The following is a 22446-nucleotide window of genomic DNA, read 5'->3' as shown; positions in this document are numbered from 1 at the left end:
TTGCTCACATTGTGACACATTTTTCTATAGAAAATTCGCTCACATTGTGACACATTTTTCTATAGAAAATTCGCTCACATTGTGACACATTTTTCTATAGAAAATTCGCTCACATTGTGACACATTTTTCTATAGAAAATTCGCTCACATTGTGACACATTTTTCTATAGAAAATTCGCTCACATTGTGACACATTTTTCTATAGAAAATTCGCTCTCATTGTGACACATTTTTCTATAGAAAATTTGCTCACATTGTGACACATTTTTCTATAGAAAATTTGCTCACATTGTGACACATTTTTCTATAGAAAATTTGCTCACATTGTGACACATTTTTCTATAGAAAATTTGCTCACATTGTGACACATTTTTCTATACAAAATTTGCTCACATTGTGACACATTTTTCTATACAAAATTTGCTCACATTGTGACACATTTTTCTATACAAAATTTGCTCACATTGTGACACATTTTTCTATAGAAAATTTGCTCACATTGTGACACATTTTTCTATAGAAAATTTGCTCACATTGTGACACATTTTTCTATAGAAAATTTGCTCACATTGTGACACATTTTTCTATAGAAAATTTGCTCACATTGTGACACATTTTTCTATAGAAAATTTGCTCACATTGTGACACATTTTTCTATAGAAAATTTGCTCACATTGTGACACATTTTTCTATAGAAAATTTGCTCACATTGTGACACATTTTTCTATAGAAAATTTGCTCACATTGTGACACATTTTTCTATAGAAAATTTGCTCACATTGTGACACATTTTTCTATAGAAAATTTGCTCACATTGTGACACATTTTTCTATAGAAAATTTGCTCACATTGTGACACATTTTTCTATAGAAAATTTGCTCACATTGTGACACATTTTTCTATAGAAAATTTGCTCACATTGTGACACATTTATCTATAGAAAATTTGCTCACATTGTGACACATTTTTCTATAGAAAATTTGCTCACATTGTGACACATTTTTCTATAGAAAATTTGCTCACATTGTGACACATTTTTCTATAGAAAATTTGCTCACATTGTGACACATTTTTCTATAGAAAATTTGCTCACATTGTGACACATTTTTCTATAGAAAATTTGCTCACATTGTGACACATTTTTCTATAGAAAATTTGCTCACATTGTGACACATTTTTCTATAGAAAATTTGCTCACATTGTGACACATTTTTCTATAGAAAATTTGCTCACATTGTGACACATTTTTCTATAGAAAATTTGCTCACATTGTGACACATTTTTCTATAGAAAATTTGCTCACATTGTGACACATTTTTCTATAGAAAATTTGCTCACATTGTGACACATTTTTCTATAGAAAATTTGCTCACATTGTGACACATTTTTCTATAGAAAATTTGCTCACATTGTGACACATTTTTCTATAGAAAATTCGCTCACATTGTGACACATTTTTCTATAGAAAATTCGCTCACATTGTGACACATTTTTCTATAGAAAATTCGCTCACATTGTGACACATTTTTCTATAGAAAATTCGCTCACATTGTGACACATTTTTCTATAGAAAATTCGCTCACATTGTGACAAGATTTTCTATAGAAAATTTTCTTACATTGTGACAAGATTTTCTATAGAAAATTTTCTTACATTGTGACAAGATTTTCTATAGAAAATTTTCTTACATTGTGACAAGATTTTCTATAGAAAATTTTCTTACATTGTGACAAGATTTTCTATAGAAAATTTTCTTACATTGTGACAAGATTTTCTATAGAAAATTTTCTTACATTGTGACAAGATTTTCTATAGAAAATTTTCTTACATTGTGACAAGATTTTCTATAGAAAATTTTCTTACATTGTGACAAGATTTTCTATAGAAAATTTTCTTACATTGTGACAAGATTTTCTATAGAAAATTTTCTTACATTGTGACAAGATTTTCTATAGAAAATTTTCTTACATTGTGACAAGATTTTCTATAGAAAATTTTCTTACATTGTGACAAGATTTTCTATAGAAAATTTGCTTACATTGTGACAAGATTTTCTATAGAAATTTCGTTTCACATTGTAACACGATTTTGTATGGAAATTCTGCTCACCTTGTGACAAGATTTTCTTTAGAAAATTTGATCACATTGTAGCAATTAAAGAGAACTAAGATTCGATAACTAAACTTTCAATGTAAGTAAATCTCTCTTCTTTTAGAATGTACAAATAAAATGTTTCAAAGACTTTTATCAAAAATTGCATTTGTTATAGTTAGGTATTGAACAAAAACTTCTAGCAATTCCGGTTAAAATTCAAAATTGATAGTTAATAAAATGAAACTTACCACACAAGTATAGAAAATGCACACAATGCACACCACCGGTGTAATAATGTGAATATTGACGCCAGTTACTAGAAACAAAGAAAAGATAAAATAACAATTAAAATGTTAGAAAATACAGACAACATAAATAAAACTTGTTTAAAATCACAAAGAAAATGCCTTCAATAAAATATAAACAAAAAAAAGATAACTTTACCTTGATTGAACGCCAATGCTGGTACATAAATCACTATTGGCAGCCAAATAAGCTAAACGGATGTAAAGCACACACACACAACAAGCCAGCCAGCCACACCCACACATACACCATAACAATAAAGTGGAAAAATACCATTGAATAGTTTTCATTTCGTACCGTTTCACACATTCCGCCGGAAATAGAATTGTTAAAGCACAGCAAGCAATATGGCGAAATGCATTCGAATGTGTTGGTGTATCAATGGAGAATTTTCATTAACACGAAAATTGAGAGTGAGAGGAGAGAAGAAAAATAGAAAATAAATAACTTAACAATAAGCAAAAGAAAACTTAATTTTAAAAATACTCACCGTGCCAATGGAGAAAAGTATGGAGCCAATTAAACGTATTGTTTTACCGAAACGCATTTCGAAGTACTGCAAAATATTACATATTTATGTTTTTGTTACAAATATTTTTCTTTTATTTATATAAACATATTTTTTTGTTTGTTTCTTTTTTTCTTTGTTTGACAACAACTTAAATTAAAAAGGAACAAATAGAAGGAAATTGCACTTAAACCGAAATTAACTTTTTTTTTAGGTTTGTATAATTTTAAGAAAGTTTTAAGAGCAGGAAGGTAAGGATTTTGCTTGGAATATGGAGGTTTATTTATTATGCTATGTTTTATATTCAGCAAGGAAAGTCATATATTTGTTTCATGTTTAAAATTCCTTGAATTAATAGATGAGGAAAGTTTCCCTAATTTCCTGAGCTAAATAAAATTGCTTACTCTTTAGAGAGATTCTTTATACAATAAGGATACTTTTGGTAGTTTTAAGACAAACATTTATTATATAAGATTATTGTAGTAATTTATTGTGAACATCTGTATGATAAACTCATAAAAATGTAATTTGATACGAATTTAAATTTTGAAATAGAACTGAACTAGAACTGAACTAGAACTGAACTAGAACTGAACTAGAACTGAACTAGAACTGAACTAGAACTGAACTAGAACTGAACTAGAACTGAACTAGAACTGAACTAGAACTGAACTAGAACTGAACTAGAACTGAACTAGAACTGAACTAGAACTGAACTAGAACTGAACTAGAACTGAACTAGAACTGAACTAGAACTGAACTAGAACTGAACTAGAACTGAACTAGAACTGAACTAGAACTGAACTAGAACTGAACTAGAACTGAACTAGAACTGAACTAGAACTGAACTAGAACTGAACTAGAACTGAACTAGAACTGAACTAGAACTGAACTAGAACTGAACTAGAACTGAACTAGAACTGAACTAGAACTGAACTAGAACTGAACTAGAACTGAACTAGAACTGAACTAGAACTGAACTAGAACTGAACTAGAACTGAACTAGAACTGAACTAGAACTGAACTAGAACTGAACTAGAACTGAACTAGAACTGAACTAGAACTGAACTAGAACTGAACTAGAACTGAACTAGAACTGAACTAGAACTGAACTAGAACTGAACTAGAACTGAACTAGAACTGAACTAGAACTGAACTAGAACTGAACTAGAACTGAACTAGAACTGAACTAGAACTGAACTAGAACTGAACTAGAACTGAACTAGAACTGAACTAGAACTGAACTAGAACTGAACTAGAACTGAACTAGAACTGAACTAGAACTGAACTAGAACTGAACTAGAACTGAACTAGAACTGAACTAGAACTGAACTAGAACTGAACTAGAACTGAACTAGAACTGAACTAGAACTGAACTAGAACTGAACTAGAACTGAACTAGAACTGAACTAGAACTGAACTAGAACTGAACTAGAACTGAACTAGAACTGAACTAGAACTGAACTAGAACTGAACTAGAACTGAACTAGAACTGAACTTGAACTAGAACTGAACTTGAACTAGAACTGAACTTGAACTTGAACTTGAACTAGAACTAGAACTGAACTAGAACTGAACTAGAACTGAACTAGAACTGAACTAGAACTGAACTAGAACTGAACTAGAACTGAACTAGAACTGAACTAGAACTGAACTAGAACTGAACTAGAACTGAACTAGAACTGAACTAGAACTGAACTAGAACTGAACTAGAACTGAACTAGAACTGAACTAGAACTGAACTAGAACTGAACTAGAACTGAACTAGAACTGAACTAGAACTGAACTAGAACTGAACTAGAACTGAACTAGAACTGAACTAGAACTGAACTAGAACTGAACTAGAACTGAACTAGAACTGAACTAGAACTGAACTAGAACTGAACTAGAACTGAACTAGAACTGAACTAGAACTGAACTAGAACTGAACTAGAACTGAACTAGAACTGAACTAGAACTGAACTAGAACTGAACTAGAACTGAACTAGAACTGAACTAGAACTGAACTAGAACTGAACTAGAACTGAACTAGAACTGAACTAGAACTGAACTAGAACTGAACTAGAACTGAACTAGAACTGAACTAGAACTGAACTAGAACTGAACTAGAACTGAACTAGAACTGAACTAGAACTGAACTAGAACTGAACTAGAACTGAACTAGAACTGAACTAGAACTGAACTAGAACTGAACTAGAACTGAACTAGAACTGAACTAGAACTGAACTAGAACTGAACTAGAACTGAACTAGAACTGAACTAGAACTGAACTAGAACTGAACTAGAACTGAACTAGAACTGAACTAGAACTGAACTAGAACTGAACTAGAACTGAACTAGAACTGAACTAGAACTGAACTAGAACTGAACTAGAACTGAACTAGAACTGAACTAGAACTGAACTAGAACTGAACTAGAACTGAACTAGAACTGAACTAGAACTGAACTAGAACTGAACTAGAACTGAACTAGAACTGAACTAGAACTGAACTAGAACTGAACTAGAACTGAACTAGAACTGAACTAGAACTGAACTAGAACTGAACTAGAACTGAACTAGAACTGAACTAGAACTGAACTAGAACTGAACTAGAACTGAACTTGAACTAGAACTGAACTTGAACTTGAACTTGAACTTGAACTTGAACTTGAACTAGAACTAGAACTGAACTAGAACTGAACTAGAACTGAACTAGAACTGAACTAGAACTGAACTAGAACTGAACTAGAACTGAACTAGAACTGAACTAGAACTGAACTAGAACTGAACTAGAACTGAACTAGAACTGAACTAGAACTGAACTAGAACTGAACTAGAACTGAACTAGAACTGAACTAGAACTGAACTAGAACTGAACTAGAACTGAACTAGAACTGAACTAGAACTGAACTAGAACTGAACTAGAACTGAACTAGAACTGAACTAGAACTGAACTAGAACTGAACTAGAACTGAACTAGAACTGAACTAGAACTGAACTAGAACTGAACTAGAACTGAACTAGAACTGAACTAGAACTGAACTAGAACTGAACTAGAACTGAACTAGAACTGAACTAGAACTGAACTAGAACTGAACTAGAACTGAACTAGAACTGAACTAGAACTGAACTAGAACTGAACTAGAACTGAACTAGAACTGAACTAGAACTGAACTAGAACTGAACTAGAACTGAACTAGAACTGAACTAGAACTGAACTAGAACTGAACTAGAACTGAACTAGAACTGAACTAGAACTGAACTAGAACTGAACTAGAACTGAACTAGAACTGAACTAGAACTGAACTAGAACTGAACTAGAACTGAACTAGAACTGAACTAGAACTGAACTAGAACTGAACTAGAACTGAACTAGAACTGAACTAGAACTGAACTAGAACTGAACTAGAACTGAACTAGAACTGAACTAGAACTGAACTAGAACTGAACTAGAACTGAACTAGAACTGAACTAGAACTGAACTAGAACTGAACTAGAACTGAACTAGAACTGAACTAGAACTGAACTAGAACTGAACTAGAACTGAATTAGAACTTTAAAGATTAAAATCAAATATTGAAAATGGAATTGAATTAAGAAGTAAATATCGAAATATTTGATCCTATTTCATCATCATTAACAAATTCAAATTTGCTTTAAATTAATCAATTTTTTACTTGAAAAAAAATTAAATAAAACCTCATAAAATAAAAAAATAATTTTACTTCAGGGAATATTTGTTTTCATTTCTTTTTTTTTTGTAATTTTTTGCTGCAGCCTTAGTGACTACATAGATATAGTACACTCGTTATACAAATAAAAAAAATAAATCAAAAAGAAAATAAGAACGTTTAAAATCATTTCAATTCCCTACTACACTACACATCACTTGACGATGTTGCTGATGATGATAATGATGATGATTTTGATGGTGTTTGGTGAATTATATGATAATGATGCTCCATGATGACGAAGAATAATGATAATGATTCTGTGGAATCTCAAAGTTCATCGTCAAGTTTATGTCAACGTACGCCAGCCAACAAATCGACAACTGATAATAAAAGCAGACGTTTAAGGGTAAAAGTAGAAAAACAACAATATTTTCAATATAGAAAGAAATCACAAGAGAAGTATTAAGAATAAATAGAATAAAATTAAATAAAAACAAGTATAAACAAATACCACTCAAAGGTTTTACATTTAAAGCTGCTATGTACAACAAGAAAAATATAATAATAAAATAATAAAGAAATTATAATTATAAATACATATGATGTATTTTTATATACAATTATCTAGCTATTAGAAGCGTGTGTGACATATGTATGTGGTATATGTTTTTATATGCATGTAAATATGTACAATATGCAAAAACAAAATTAATAATAAAAAAAAAGCAAAAGCAAAATATACAAGCCAATTATTTTTAAAAAGCCAATTAAACAAAAATAAAGCAAAATGCAAAGTCGATTTGAACCGACTTTAGGATACGCTACACCAAGTTGTGAATAATACTATTTGTAAATCTACTACTCTGTTACTACATACAATTTAATGGGCACTTTTAAACCAAATCATTTAAAAAAATTTTATTTTGCGCTATACGATGGAGCGATTCTAGATTACTGGGAGTAAGTCGAATAACTAGGCTCTGAAATGTAATATTTTCAGAGACTCTCCAAAAAATTATTTATGATGGGAAAATTACTTTCTAAAATGCTATACAACAAGAGAGCTATATTCGGTTGTGCCGAATCTTATATACCCTTCATCATATTATACTTCAAAATAAAAATTTTAAATATTTTTAAGTAAACAAAATTAATTTTTTTCCAAAGATGTTTTTTTTAATTTTTTGGAAAAAAAATTTTCGAAAAATTTAAAAATTTTTTTTTTTAAATTTTAAAATTTTTTTTTAATATATGCGAAAAAAAACTTTTGTTAAAAAAATTCGGGTTAAAAAATATTTTTTGGTAAAAAAATTTTTCGAATTGTTTTTTAAATTTTTTTTTTTTAAATTTAAAAATTTTTTTTCTTTTTTCAATTTTATTGTCTATATTAATGACTTAGTAATCCATATATAGGTCAAAAATCAAGGTTGTCCTAGTTTTTTCCTTATATCTCAGCCATTTGTGGACCGATTTTCTCGACTTTAAATAACAACCGAGCAGGAAGAATTCTGGAGATATTGATGTAGGAATCGTGTATGTAAGTTGTGTAGGGGCTTCGGAAAGTTGATTTCAACAGACAGGCGGACATGGCTCAATCGACTCCGCTATCTATAAGGATCCATAATATATATATTTTATAGGGTCGGAAAATTATATTGTGGAAATTACAAACGGAATGACAAACTTATATATACCCTTATCACGAAGGTGAAGGATATAAAAATAAAGTTGAAAGTGTCTACACTCTAAAGGTTCAAAATAAAGAGTCTTCAAATAGGGACTTCCGATAGCGGTCATATTTTTAAAGCTCTTGGATGTATGACTTAAAAGTGTGAGACTTCCAATAGATAGAGTATCTTCTGAACGCGGCTTTTCTTTTTAATAACTTATATGTATGTCATTTTGAAGGCTACATATCTGTCATTTATTTCAACTTAGTTATTGAAAACAACGTTTGCTTAGAAAATGTCGAATTTTGCACCTACAAAGCATCACATGCCAGAAGTTTTACCTTACTTCTTTAATTTGATGAAAATTTCTGCTGAAGTTCACCGATTTCTCACCAAAGCTTATGGTGAATGTGTTCCATCGGTTTCAATGTGCGAGAGATGTTTTGCTCGGTTCAGAAGTGGTGATTTTGACACGAAAGCCAAAGATCGCGCAGGCCGCCCAAAAGTTTGAAGACAAAGAATTGGAGGCATTACTTCATGTAGGTTGTTGTAAAACTCAACAAGATCATTGGGAGCTACTCAGGCAGCATTTCAAAACGTTTGCTAGCAGCAGGATTTATCCAAAAGCAGGGAAATTGGGTACCATACGAATTGAAGCCCATAGATCTTGAAAGACGATTTCGCATGTCCGAATCATTACTTGTGATGAAAAATGTAGCCATTACGATAACCCGAAGCGTAAGAGATCGTATGTGAAGCCCGACCAACCAGACGAATCGTCACCAACGTCAAATATCCATGGCGCTAAGGAAATTCTAAATTCTATTCATTTGGTGAAAGCAAAAGGGTCGAATCTATTGTGAGCTGCTGAAATCTGATGAGACCATCACAGGGAACCTTTACCAAACGCAACTGATACGTTTTAAGTGAGCATTGGCCGAAAAACATCCTAAATTTGTGGCCAGATATGAAACAGTAATATACTATTATGATAACGATCGACCACATGTTACAATACCTGTTAACAAGTATTTAAGTAGAATGAAGTGGTTGAGAAGTTTTACCTCACCCGCTTTATAATCCAGACCGTACCCCGTTCGACTACTATTTGCTTCGATCCATGCAGAACTCTCTCTCTCTCTCTGGAATACACTTCACTTCAGAGCAGAATATCCAATTGATGGATTGATTCGTTCTTGGCCTAAAAAGATGAGCAGTTCTTCTGGCTCGAAATCCATATGTTACCAGAAAGATGGGAAAAGGTCATAGCTAAAAATAGCCAATACTTTGAATAAAAGCTAAACATTTTCGAAAATTCCACATTTTTAAGTCATACACCCAATACATCTATCAAATTGGCTGACATTTATTCAGTTTGTTTTTCCAAATTACCAAGGATGGATATAGCGTGCAACAACACGTGCAAATGATAAAATTGTTTTATCGAAATGTCTGCTCTGCAACGTTCCTCGCGCTTCTCCAATTTTATGGCGGGACACATTTCTGAATGAATGGGTACGTCAACAAACACAATTGTTGAATTTGAAACGATACCAATCTACATGAGATCCAAGAGCGTTCAATGCATCTCGTAAAACTCTTAGTTTCGTGTGGGTTTTGGGCTGGTAGTATATTTGAGGGCATGGTCATCTCACGTGGAGATGATTTGAACTAATTCAGATGACTTCAATGTAATATTTTAGTACTAAACTCCGAGACGAACTCAGATAGTGTAAAGATAGTTTAAAAAAATTTTCATTTATTATAATATTAATAGGCAAGGCGATTTCTTTAGACCCCTTTTACGCTCACATTATACATTCAATTTGGGCAAGAAATATACCATTTTAAAGGGATTTATTCACAGAAGTGCAGAATATATATTCAGTTTTCAGGAGTTATAAGCGTTTAAAGATGTTACTAACACATATGTATGCAAAAACGTGTACATGTGACCTTAAGCTAAAAAGTAAACAAAGCAATGCATGTTTGTCCAATTTGTTGTTGTAAATAAATAAGAGAAACAATTAAACAGTATTGATTTCGCCCTGTTTTAAGTGAGAGTTGTTATAGATAACAAAGAAGAAGACTTTAGTAATATAAAGTCAGAAAAATATATTTTGAAGGTGTTTTTTTATTTTCTAACTCCAATATGCATAAACAATTTTTAAATTTATCAAAGGTTTAGAGAACAAAATTTTCATTCAAAATTTGTTTTATAAACCTTTGACAAATTTAAAAATTGTTTATGCATATTGGGTTAAATATGTAATTGTACATAAGTAAATAGTTATTTTATAATATGTGGAGAACTATAATTGTGACGGATTTCAAACTTCATACGAATCAATTACTTATCACTGCACGAAGTTTAATCAAAAATGGAACGGGTCGTAAAAAATGGTGAGTCGCCTCTTATATAAAGTAAATAGTTATTTCTTAATATTTTGTGAACTATAATTGCAAGATTCTTCAAACTTAGTCTAAATGGCTATTTTATAATTTTGCATAGTTTCGCTGAAATTCTTCAGGATTGGAATAGTGGGCGTGACACACCCTATACAAAGTATATAATTAATTTCGAATATATGTAGAAATATAATTGTAAAAGTGTTTAAACTTTAAGCAAATTAATTTCTTATTACTGTGCGGAGTTTAGCAGAATATAGTTGGAATCAGATTAGAGGCTATCCATACAGAGTAAATACTGATTTCGAATATCTGGGCAACCAAAATGGGAGGTGTCGGAAAAGGAGGTGAGTCACTTCCGTACAAAGTAATAATTGCAAGGTTCTTCCAACTTTGTCCGCAAAGCTCTCTTACTATTTTACACAGATTGGCTGAAAATGGTCAGAATTCCATTAGTGGTTGTGGCGTAAATAATTAATTTTGAATATCTGGAGAACTATAATTCTAAAAGAATTTAAACTCTGTATCAATCAATTTATTACCATTCTACGGAGGTTAGCTAAAAACGAATTTATTCCTGTTCCCTGTTCGAAGTTTAGCTAATCAAGATCGGCTTAGTAGGAATGACCCCTCCCTTACAAAGGAAAGTTAAAGTAAAGCTTGATATTTACATAAAAGGTTAAAAATGGGGGGGTCAGAGCAGTGGAGTGGTATCTCCCATACAAAATTAGTTATTTTCGAATATCAAGTGAAGTGTTAATTTCGTATTTCCATTAATTTTTTTTAATATTTCGTAGGGGTAGCGAAGTGCACCGGGTTATGCTAGTTTATATAAAACTGACACATTTTATACTTTGTCCCTTAAATTAACCATTAACTCTAATTTTATAAAATATTTCCAAACTAAAGTGGCATAAGCGGACAGACTTTAGAACTGATAACACAACTTTCAACTTCCCTTGGTGTAGGGTATACAATAATTATTTTCAAGTACATAGTATTAAAAAGAATAGAACAAAATATACAATTAAATAAGCATTCTGTTGTCGCTATTTAAAAAAAGATTCTTCTTGACTTACCTCATATGTCGATGTCAATTGTAAATTACAGAAGACGGGCAAGAAGACATACCACGAAATAACACCAGACAGTGCCAAGGTTATTAAGATGAAAGCATATTGAGTACCATAAACATAAATCTCCGTGGATGTGCCCAACAGGGAGATGCCCGAAACGAAACTGAAAACGGAAAAAAAAGAAAGAAAGGAAGAAACAAAAGGAAAATTAATGATAATTAAGGGATTTCTGTTGTGGGTTCATTTAAATAGTAAAACATACATAATTGATTCTAGGAAATTTTATTTGGATAAAGTCATTAAACTGAGTGGAATAATTGTGAAAATTTAAAACAAATTAAATGTAATGAAAGGTGTTTAGGGGAGTTGTAATGTAATGATAAAGATATTTTCTCTATTTGGGTTTTGAATAAAGTTTAAATTTTAAATTGAAATAATCAGGTTAAGTTAAACATAAACTTATTAAAATGTGCCTGTACAGTGTAAAGCTATGCTAGGTACAGAGAGAGAATGGTTCATAGACAACATCTAGATAGGTAACTGAGAGCCAAAAACCTAAGTCTGTTGTCAAAAACCTAATTCATGAGAATGTATTGCATGTATTTTGTTTTTGTATCACCCGTATGTGTGAAAAGAGAGTATTTTTACCTCTCTCCTTCCGTTCTATGCGTTTATTCTATGGGCACTGCTACACGTTCTATATATTGTGATATTTGGATCGCGATCCATATTAATGGATCACGCAAAATTAGGTTATTCTGCAATTTGGATCGCGATCCATCAATACTGCATGCTACACGTTCAATAAATATCGCGATACTGGATCGCGGTCAATATATATTGAACGTGTAGCAGTACCCTATGGAAAGGGTGTTCATAAATCTGATTAAAGTATTCGTCTCTCAAAAACTTATTATTATTGAATTTCATTCCGATCCACTTCCTATTTGTTTTAAAACAAATAGGGTAAAACTGAAAATTACACATAAAATGGCTTAAATTTGGAAGGCAGGACCTCTACTACAAATTGAACACATTTTTTATGTCGGAATAATCTCTGTAAGAAAATAATAAAAACTATTGTACATTTGTAAATATTTTATTCCAGGATGTGGAATTTTGATTAAGAATCTATCAAATTCAAAATTTCTACAATATTCAACTTTAAAGTCATCTATTTTTGGAGTCGTATAAGATATTGATATTGATAGAATTAAAAATGTTATGATGCGATATAATATAATTTCGTTCCAGCTATTTGTCTATTTTTCAAAAATATTGATAACTTTTGACAATTAAAAATTCATGGAATACTTTATAGAAAAATATGACAAAAAATGTTTTTTATTGAATTTTTGCATAGATAAAAATTTTTCGAATTGAAATTAAATTTTTATTTATAAATTGTTTTTAATGAAATTTCACAGTTATGTAGATTTTTCTATTTAAAATGGAAAAATAAAAACGAATTTAGAAATTTATTATCAGCAATCCCGCAATTCCCAAAAAATGGTAAATTTTAGTGTTTTGACCATATCAGGGTCGGGGATATCGGGACCCATTACAAAATAGTTAGAAACATATTGAGCCACCTATAATCGGTTACCATAATTTGATATCGGATACGCGATTTGAGAATTTTCGCCCTAAAGTTTTATTTTACATAAAAAATAGGTGTTTTTTGAAAGGACCTGGTCCCCTCAGGTAACAACAATTTTGAAATTTGTTTTCCTTTAAAATATTTTACGGAAACTTAGCTTTCAGAAAGTAGAAATTCATTATAAATCGTCTTAGAAATTGTTTGCGATAACTTAAAACGAAAAAAAGTTCTTTTTTCCCAAAAAATTAGCGAAAAATCGCCTTTTTAAAATTTTTTAAATTCAAATGCATATAACTTTGGACTTAGGCATTATTTTTAAACAATTCTTTTTCCATTTGACACATACATGTGTTGTTAGTCCAATAAAGGAAAACTGGAGAAAATTGGGAAATATTTGGTTATGCTGTTATCAAAAAACTGGAGTAGGGTGTGTAAAAATGTTGAAAATTTAATTTTCAAATGCGAATATATCCTAAGCTATAATAGATAATTGATAGCTACGACGACGTTTTTTGTTGTGCTCGATGAGAAGATTCTATATGTAGAATTTTTTTGAAATCGAAACTCAAACCAAAAAATAATATCGTTTCAAAAATGTACCCGAGGTGTCCTACTTTGAGGGCCCTTGGTCGCGCCCCTTTTGTGCCCATGAGGTCCACGTTCAAAACGTAAACTCGACAATACTTCTTCTTTGCGTACGTGAAATTTCATTCAAACCAATCTAACCATTTATAAGTTACAGATTTATTTCCCTTATTTTTTCTATACCACTGTGTGTCGCTTACGATAAAATTTGTTTACTGTAAAATATAAAAATCTTACCCCCCATATTTTTGATGTTATTAACAATTTTGATATTCTGAGAACGCTAAAACATCAGTCGGTCCATAAAATTTTAATTTCTGCAATAAAACAAAAATTTTAGAAGTGTCGCTTACGATAATTTGGCGCTAAGGGCTCGATATCTTCAACAAAAAAAATCCCAATTTTCCCCTTTCTTTGAATTTCGTCCATAAAATCCACATTAGTTCAGGAGCTTGTAAAATAATATGAATGATTTAAAATACATTATAGTAGCTAAAACTGTTAACCATTTTTGAATCTCAGCTTTGTGATTTTCGAACACTTATCATAAATTCAAAATTTAGATAAAAATAAAAATTCGAATTTTGTATATCTCAGTTATTTTCTATTTTAAAGCTATTTCTCTTGAGATAGCTTTTAAAAAATTATAAAAGTATTATAAGTTCTTTAAATAACTTTTTTATATAAAAATGCGGATTTATTTTTTCAAATTCTAAGCTTTTATTTTGAAACATTTATACAATATAAATTTATTCAAAGTATTGGCCATTGTTATCTAAAGCATTTTCCCACCTTTCTGGCAACATATGGATTCCTAGCCAAAAGAACTTTTCAACTTTTGAGGCCACGAACGAATCAAGCCAATATCGGATACTCTGTTTTAGAATGAAGAGTATCCCTTATGTTTATGATTCCTTTATCCCTGTCTGTCTCTCTGTCTCAACTATTTATAATGAATTAACAATAAAAAAGACTATTTTTTAAATACACAATGGAATTTACAACTTAGATTAGTTATATCTGAGTTCTCATCAATGTTGGAGAAGAATTCTGAAGTAGATCTTTTATAAAATGATTCAGAACATCTTTCTTAGATTATTTTTGTATGCTTAATACATATGATTTAAATTAGCTCAGATAAGAATAGAGATGGTTTAAAGCTGCTTTAGATAACTACCTTTAATCGAATAGTTTATTTAAAACTAAGAATATAAGAGTTGTGAAGTTCATTAGTGAACTAACTCAAGAAAACTTTATTAACTTCATTCAACTTTATTTCTTGGAAGTTATTTTTTATTTCTCTGACACTTTTTCAAGTTACTTTCCCATCAAATCTACAACTATTAAATTTCGTCACGTATTCGAAATAGCATTTGAAATAATTTCAACAATTTTTCCTTGCCACAATTTTCACTCCCATGGAGCTGCATACAAAAAAAATCCCACCAAAATCCTTGGGCAAATTGTACAAAATTTTAGGCGCAAAAATAGTATATGTATTATCAAAAACAAAGAAATAAAAGCAATAAAAAGAAAAGAATATTTAAGTATAAACGTTTTGAAGCAAAATGCACACCAGTAATTAGAATTCCAAACACGTTAACAAAATATTTCTAAATGGGTTTCTTTTATTTCTATTTTTTTCTTTTTCAGCTGCTAAACGTTTAAAATTGTTGAGATTTAAATATTTCTATTTGTTTTTGACCCCTTAAGGGGTTTAAACACCAATGTCTTTTGTTTCATTTACAAAAGGTCACTGGGAGAAAGAAATTTAATGAATGAACATAAAAAATGTTTATGTTAAAGCAATAAATGAATGAAAGGAAAATATGAAAAAAGGATTTGTTAATAAAGGTGAGAAATAATTAAGAGTACCGAAGAATCATAAATGTGTTAAAATTTATATTTCAGAGAAGTAAACAATTAAAATTTAATGTTTAAGTAAGTCCCTAATTTCATATGTTTTTCAAACTGAACACTGTTCATTGTGGCAGCTCTATGGGGAAGATTGGAGTAAATTCAATAACCAAAAATGTGATTTTGGAAAAAAGAATGGCGCAAAAGTAATCCTCCTATCAGAAAATGCTATAAATTTTGCGATTGGCCCCTAATGTCAGTTCTGTTTTGACATTTGTGTAGTAAACACATGCGAAATACACGTTAATAAACAATGTTACGCTACACTGCTCCAGAACGCGGAATATTGCTGACTATTTATTTGACCAATAATGACCAAGAGGAAAATGATTTTACATCAAAAATAATCATGAGTGATGAGGCCCATTTCCATCTTAGCGGGTACGTAAATGAGCAAAATTTACGCTTCTGGGGCATTGAAAATCCGCGTGTAACCCACGAAGAGCCATTACACCCGCTCAAAGTCACTGTATGGTGTGCTGTTTTCGCTGGAGGAGTCATCGGACCTTTTTTCTTCGAAGACGTCGCGGGCCAAACGGTTACTGTGAATGGTGAGCGCTACAGAGCAATGATCAACGAGTTCTTTTTGCCGCAACTTAATGAATTGGGATTGGAAAACATGTGGTTCCAACAGGACGGTGCAACGGCACACACTGCATGTGCCACAACCGATATGCTGAAGGCTGCATTTCCCGGGCGTCTAATCTCCCGTTTTGGCGATTTGCACTGGCCAGCAAGATCGCCTGATTTGACCGCTCTAGACTTCTTTTTGTGGGGCTTTTTGAAGTCGCGGGTTTATGTCAACAAGCCTCATACACTTGCAGCTGTTAAAGACAATATCCGTCAAGAATGTGAGGACCTATCGCCGGAAGTTTTGGCCAAAGTGATGGAAAATGCCATAAAAAGGGCTCAAATGACAATCAACTGTGGCCATTTACATGACATCATATTCTCGACTTGATGTAAAATTAATTAAAAGACCAAATAAAAATAATCCACAAGAAGAATCAAAGTTTTTCATTTTTTTTTTTTAATTACAGCCAAAAAACGTCGGAAGTTTACTTTTGCGCCACCTTGTATCATCAGAAAGGTAACATTTTTCTCTATATAAACCCATCATTAAATTTTTCCACACTAGTTTCTTATATCAATTAACGGCAGTCAAAAGTGAGGGAAATCTGAACAAGTAAAAGTGTTAGATTCGTCAGAGTGTTAGATAGACCGATAGACGGACGGACAAAGCTAGATCATCTTAGAATCGTATGAGTACCCAGAATATAATAACTAATGAGGGTCTGTTGAGAATATTTTCGTAAAATAAAAATTTTCAAAGGCTAAATCTATAAACGAACAAAAAACTTGACAATTTTAAACAAAATTTACTGATGAAAGAACTAGTTCTAGAACTATTCCTAAGAATATGTATTTTTGTCCATAAACCTTCCGTAGAACTAGTTCCGAGCGTGACAATTTCAAGCAAAAATCATTGGTTACAGAACCGTTCCAAATAACGAGTGTTAGCTTTGCAACGATTCTTTAGCAAATAAATCTGGCATTTCTAAACGGCTGGTCCGATCAGAATAGAATTTGACGCCGTCGTAGCCTAGGAGTATTCGAGTTTAATTTATTAAAATACGCCCTACAAATGATCCAGGGGCGGCGCCATGAGGTCTCAAAGTAGGGTACCTTTGACATGTAAAACTTTTGAACACGTGTAAATTTTTTGTTTCCCATCCGATTTCAAAGATTTTTATATTTTTCCGAGTTATAGGCATTTTAAAATTTCGCTTTTTTAAAAATATAGTATTATAATATATAATTTTGGACCGATTGTTAGACAACTAAATTAGTTAGACAACTAAATTACAAATATCAAACAAAAGATTTCAGAGCAATATCAATTATGGATCCAAAAATAAACGATTTTCAATTTAAATATTAAAAAAATAGTTGATTTTTGCTGTTTTTTAGGCGAAAAGGTGACTTAACTCTTTTTTCTTTTTTTGAAATAAACTTTCTTTAAGAACATATAACAACTTTATATTTTTCTGTAAGGTATCTTTACGTAGAATATTTTGGTATAAAAAACATGTCCTAATATTTGAGAATGTCGCCCCTACGCCCTTCGGAATGTGACCTATTTTTTATCAAAATTGAAAATTTGGGCCACATATTCTAAAATCCAAAAGCTAGAATCAAACAAGTAAGAGAGCTATATTCGGCTGTGCCGAATCTTATATACCCTTCACCAAATTATACTTTAAAATAAATTTTTTTAAATATTTTTAGGTAAACAAAATTTAATTTTTTTTCAAATTTTTTTTTTTCGAAATTGTTTTTTAATTTTTTTAAAAAAAAGTTTTTTTCAATTTTTTAAAATTTTTTTTTAATTTTTTTTTTTTTGGAAAAAAAATGTATGACAAAAAATTTTTTTTCCCGATTTTGACCCATTGTAGGTCCAACTTACTATAGCCTTTTCTACATCGTTGCAATGGACTTTGAAATATCTATCATTAGATATCCATATTGTCTATATTAATGACTTAGTAATCCAGATATAGATCAAAAATAGGTCAAAAATCGAGGTTGTCCCGGTTTTTTGCTCATATCTCTGTTATTTATGGACCGATTTTGCTGATTTTAAATAGCAAACTTCTCGAAAGCATGTCTGACAGAATTATTGAAGATTTGGATCCCGAAGATATCTGGGGTCTTCAGAAAATTGATTTCAACAGACGGACATGGCTTAATCGACTCCGCTATCTATAAGGATCCAGAATATATATACTTTATAGGGTCGGAAATGAAAAATGTAGAAATTACAAATGGAATGACAAACTTATATATACCCTTCTCACGAAGGTGAAGTGTATAAAAACGGGAAGCAGTTTTGGAAAAGTTGATGTGTTCCCTATTTATTCCCAAAGTATTTTCCCAGCCCCGAGGGAAATGTGGACCCAATGGTCAAAATTGTAAAAAATACCATTTTTGAGATTTTTAAATTAATTTTTAAAAATAGTAAAAAAAATAAAATTGAAACAATAAACATGAGGAATTATTGGCAACATATGTAACTGTTTCATAAAACATAAAAAACATGATTTACATGCAAATGCGGGACATGACATACAGTTGCGAACAATATAATAGCAGTACCACGAAATTTTTAAATATTTTGACTTTTTTTTTGTTAATAGTGGCTTTTTGCTTGGACTTCGTTCTGTGAAGTTTGCATTTAGAAATCATCTCCTTACTGTCATATCAATAACTTCTAAATTTCATTCGGTTTTTATTTGCTTGACAGATTAAATGGATTGCATTTGATGATTCTGATTTTCTATTTTTTTCTTTATATTCAATAGCTTTTGATATAAAGTGGAAAAGATTTTCCTTATTTTTTTAACTTTAAAATTAATTTTCGCTAAGCAATGGTGCTATGTATTGCGCGACCCACTTAAACAGGAATTATCTAAAAAAGAACAATATTCAACATTAAAAATATAATAAATTCAGCATATTTAACGAAATTTTACTTTAATCTTAAAAAATATTTGACTTCTTTAAAAAAAAAATAAAAGAAATGAATTCAATAATCCGGCACTGCTATTTCAATGTTAATAAAAAAATACATATTGTCATATATAAGAGCCTTTATTTCCGAAGTTATCATTATTTTTACAAAAAGATTACCTCACAAAAAATTTACAGGCTTGACCGATTATGGGTATAAACAAAATTTTAAGTTTAAAAAAAATTTTGAACTGGCTTTTCTGGGAAAAAGAAAAATCGGAAAATTTTTTGTCCAGATATTTGAAATCAGGGGGTCATAATTACCCTAAAAAAGTTTTTTTTTTAAAAAAAATAAATATAAATTTTATCTCGGAGCGAAATGGGTTAACGTGACTGAGTCAGAACCAATGACTTGTGTTGAATGAAATATTAAGAAAATTTATAAAAATATTTTAGTATGAAAAGGTGCAATATTATTGATAGACTTAATTTTAAAGTGTCATATTTTTGAATCTAATTTTTTTTGTAAGACCAAAAATTAACTTATCTAAACAAAGCAATATAGCTCGGAATAAATGTGGATCCAATTGTTCCTAATATTTGCCATCCTATTAAAATTTTGATATAAATTTTAGTTTTAGAAACGAATGAATATGTAATTTATCATTTAAAGGCAATCCTAAATTCCTAAAAATTGGAGCGAAAATCCCAAACATTGTATTTTTACAATTTTGCCTATAGAGTCCACATTTCCTTCGGGGCTTAGAAAATACTTTGGCGATAAATAGGGAACACATGAAGGTTTCCAAAGCAGCTTTTTGTTTTCTGATCCCAGCTTTGGGGTTTTAGAACATGTGGTCCAAAATTGAATTTTTGATAAAAAAATAGGTCAAATTCCGAAGGGCGCAAGGGCGACATATTTGAAAAATTTTACATGTTTTTTATAACAAAATGTTCTTCGTAAAGATACGTTACAGAAAAACATAAAATTGTTACATGTTCTTATAGAAAGTTTTTTCTTAATAAAAAAAGAGTTAAGTCACCTTTTCGCCCAAAAAACAGCAAAAATATACTATTTGTTTAATATTTAAATAGAAAATCGTTTATTTTTGGATCCATAATAGATATTGACCTCAAATCTTTTGTATATTATTACTAATCTAACTAACAAAAAAATTCGAGTCCATTTGGTCCAAAATTACGCCCTATATTTTTAAAAGATCGGGCCAAGGTATGGCCAAATATTAAAATTTAAATTTTTAACTCGAAAATTAGTAGAGATAAATATCTAGCCGAGCGCTTTTCAAAAATATTTAAATTTTTGAAATCGCATGGGAAACAACAAACGGCACGTGTTTAAAAATTTTACATGTCGAAGATATCCTACTTTGAGCCCCTATATCGACGCCCCTTGGCTACGCCCACGTAAAATATTATCCCGATCGGACCAGCCGTTTAGAAATGCCAGATTTATTTTATTTCCACTGTGAGATGGTTTGTGCGGTTCAGAAGTGGTGATTTTGACACGAAACGAAAATATCGCTCAGGCCAGCGAAAAAAGTTTGAAGACCAAGAATTGGAATATCTAAAATTGAATCGATCACTCGAATAATAAAAAAAAATAAAACTTTTATTCGATTAAAATAAAACTCGAATAATTGACAATTCTAATGAGAAAACATCTTTATGACTTAGGTTTCATCTATGTCCTAAACAACAAGACCAAATTTCTACACTTGTATATCTTCAATTCTTGAATAGATTTTCACACCTGTAACTTTATAAAAGGCTGTTAAATAAAAATAGCTGGACACCAGGATACATTGACCCCTTTTAGGTTCATTATTATTACTGTTGTTGTTACTTTTCTAGAGCACCTCTTCTGTGGTCTTAAATTAATGTACATTTTGAATTAAGAACTTTTTTTTTTGCTGCATAAAAGACCTTTCTGACTTTTTTTGCAGCCTTTAGGCCATTAAAGATATTTGCACATTATTTTTTTGGTTTTGGTTTTTTTTCTATTTTTTTATTTATTTTGTATTGTTTATCCCACAAATATTAACAACAATTTACATTTGTTGTAGAAGCAATAGAAATGTTTGTTGTTTGTTTGATTATGCCCGTAATTTGGACTGTAAACGAAAAAGTTTTTATTTTATTTGTATTCAGTATGACTCTGGCTCTGGCTGTTTTACTCCCTCGTAAAGTTTATTTTTTGAAGAGGGGATGTGGCCTGGTCTTTTGGCTAATAAAAATAATATAATAATAAACTTGACCCTGACCATGAAATCTGAACAAGAGAGGAACAAACAAAACACAACACACTTAACCAGACTTAGCAAATGTCCTGACCAATATTGGCCTTAATAAATTTACCTCTACATGCCCAAAAAAAATAAACCAACAAAAGTCCACACACCGAAGAACTTGTGTAAAATTTAACACTCAGTAAATTTATTTTAGCTTGAAGCTAAATAAATTTTTTGTTTATTTATAATCTTGGAAGGAAAACCACAACACAGGACAACAGTTCAAAAACTACATGAGTTTCAAAATAGCAACTCAAAACTTTTTGTAACCAAGAAGCCCATTTATGAATTTTTCTTTTGTTCATCTAAAAAAAGAAAAATTCTTATAACAAAATAATTAGCTTAAAGTTGAAGTATCAATTAAATAGATATTTCTGTTATCCAGTGTTCACATCATCATAATTTATTTTGTCCAGCGACACAGCAATTTTCACACTTTTATATAAATTATGTGTGGTGTTGCTACTGGCTTGGTTTAGTGCTGGTGTCCCCAGCAAATTGCTGGCTGGTCTCTTCAAGTTGCTTAACTTATTATGGTTTTGATGTTTGGTCTGGTTTCTTAATTTTTCATCAAATTCATGTTTTTCTTATGCTGTTGTCATTTTAAATTATTATTTATCAAACAAATCCATATAAAATTTTCTTGCCTAAACTAAACAAAATATCGCCTCTTCAAAAATTTTCACAATGTGAATAAAAAGTTTTTTTTGCAAATGAGTTTTAGATTGCCATTTAATGGTATTTTTCATTACTTTTACCATCAACATTGCCGCAAAAGAACATAATTGGAAATTTTTATTGACAGAAG

General features: G+C 30.8%; 1 protein-coding gene across 4 annotated transcripts in view; it reads right to left on the bottom strand.

The window, feature by feature from the left end:
- The window catches only part of kumpel (kin of rumpel), a 65356-nt gene that overhangs the window by 30305 nt on the left and 12605 nt on the right, over positions 1-22446 (bottom strand). For 3 of the 4 annotated variants that reach the window (XM_065505187.1, XM_065505423.1, XM_065505346.1), the window contains exon 3: positions 11721-11880. In XM_065505187.1, the coding sequence (XP_065361259.1) occupies positions 11721-11880 (160 nt within the window). Of the gene's footprint in view, positions 1-2342; positions 2411-2538; positions 2591-2890; positions 2957-11720; positions 11881-22446 lie in introns of all 4 variants that reach the window. The other variant, XM_065505267.1, reaches the window with a different exon arrangement.

The sequence above is a fragment of the Calliphora vicina genome, chromosome 1 (assembly GCF_958450345.1).
Source record: "Calliphora vicina chromosome 1, idCalVici1.1, whole genome shotgun sequence".
Lineage (NCBI taxonomy): Eukaryota > Metazoa > Arthropoda > Insecta > Diptera > Calliphoridae > Calliphora > Calliphora vicina.
This window is presented reverse-complemented; position numbering and strand designations above follow the sequence as displayed.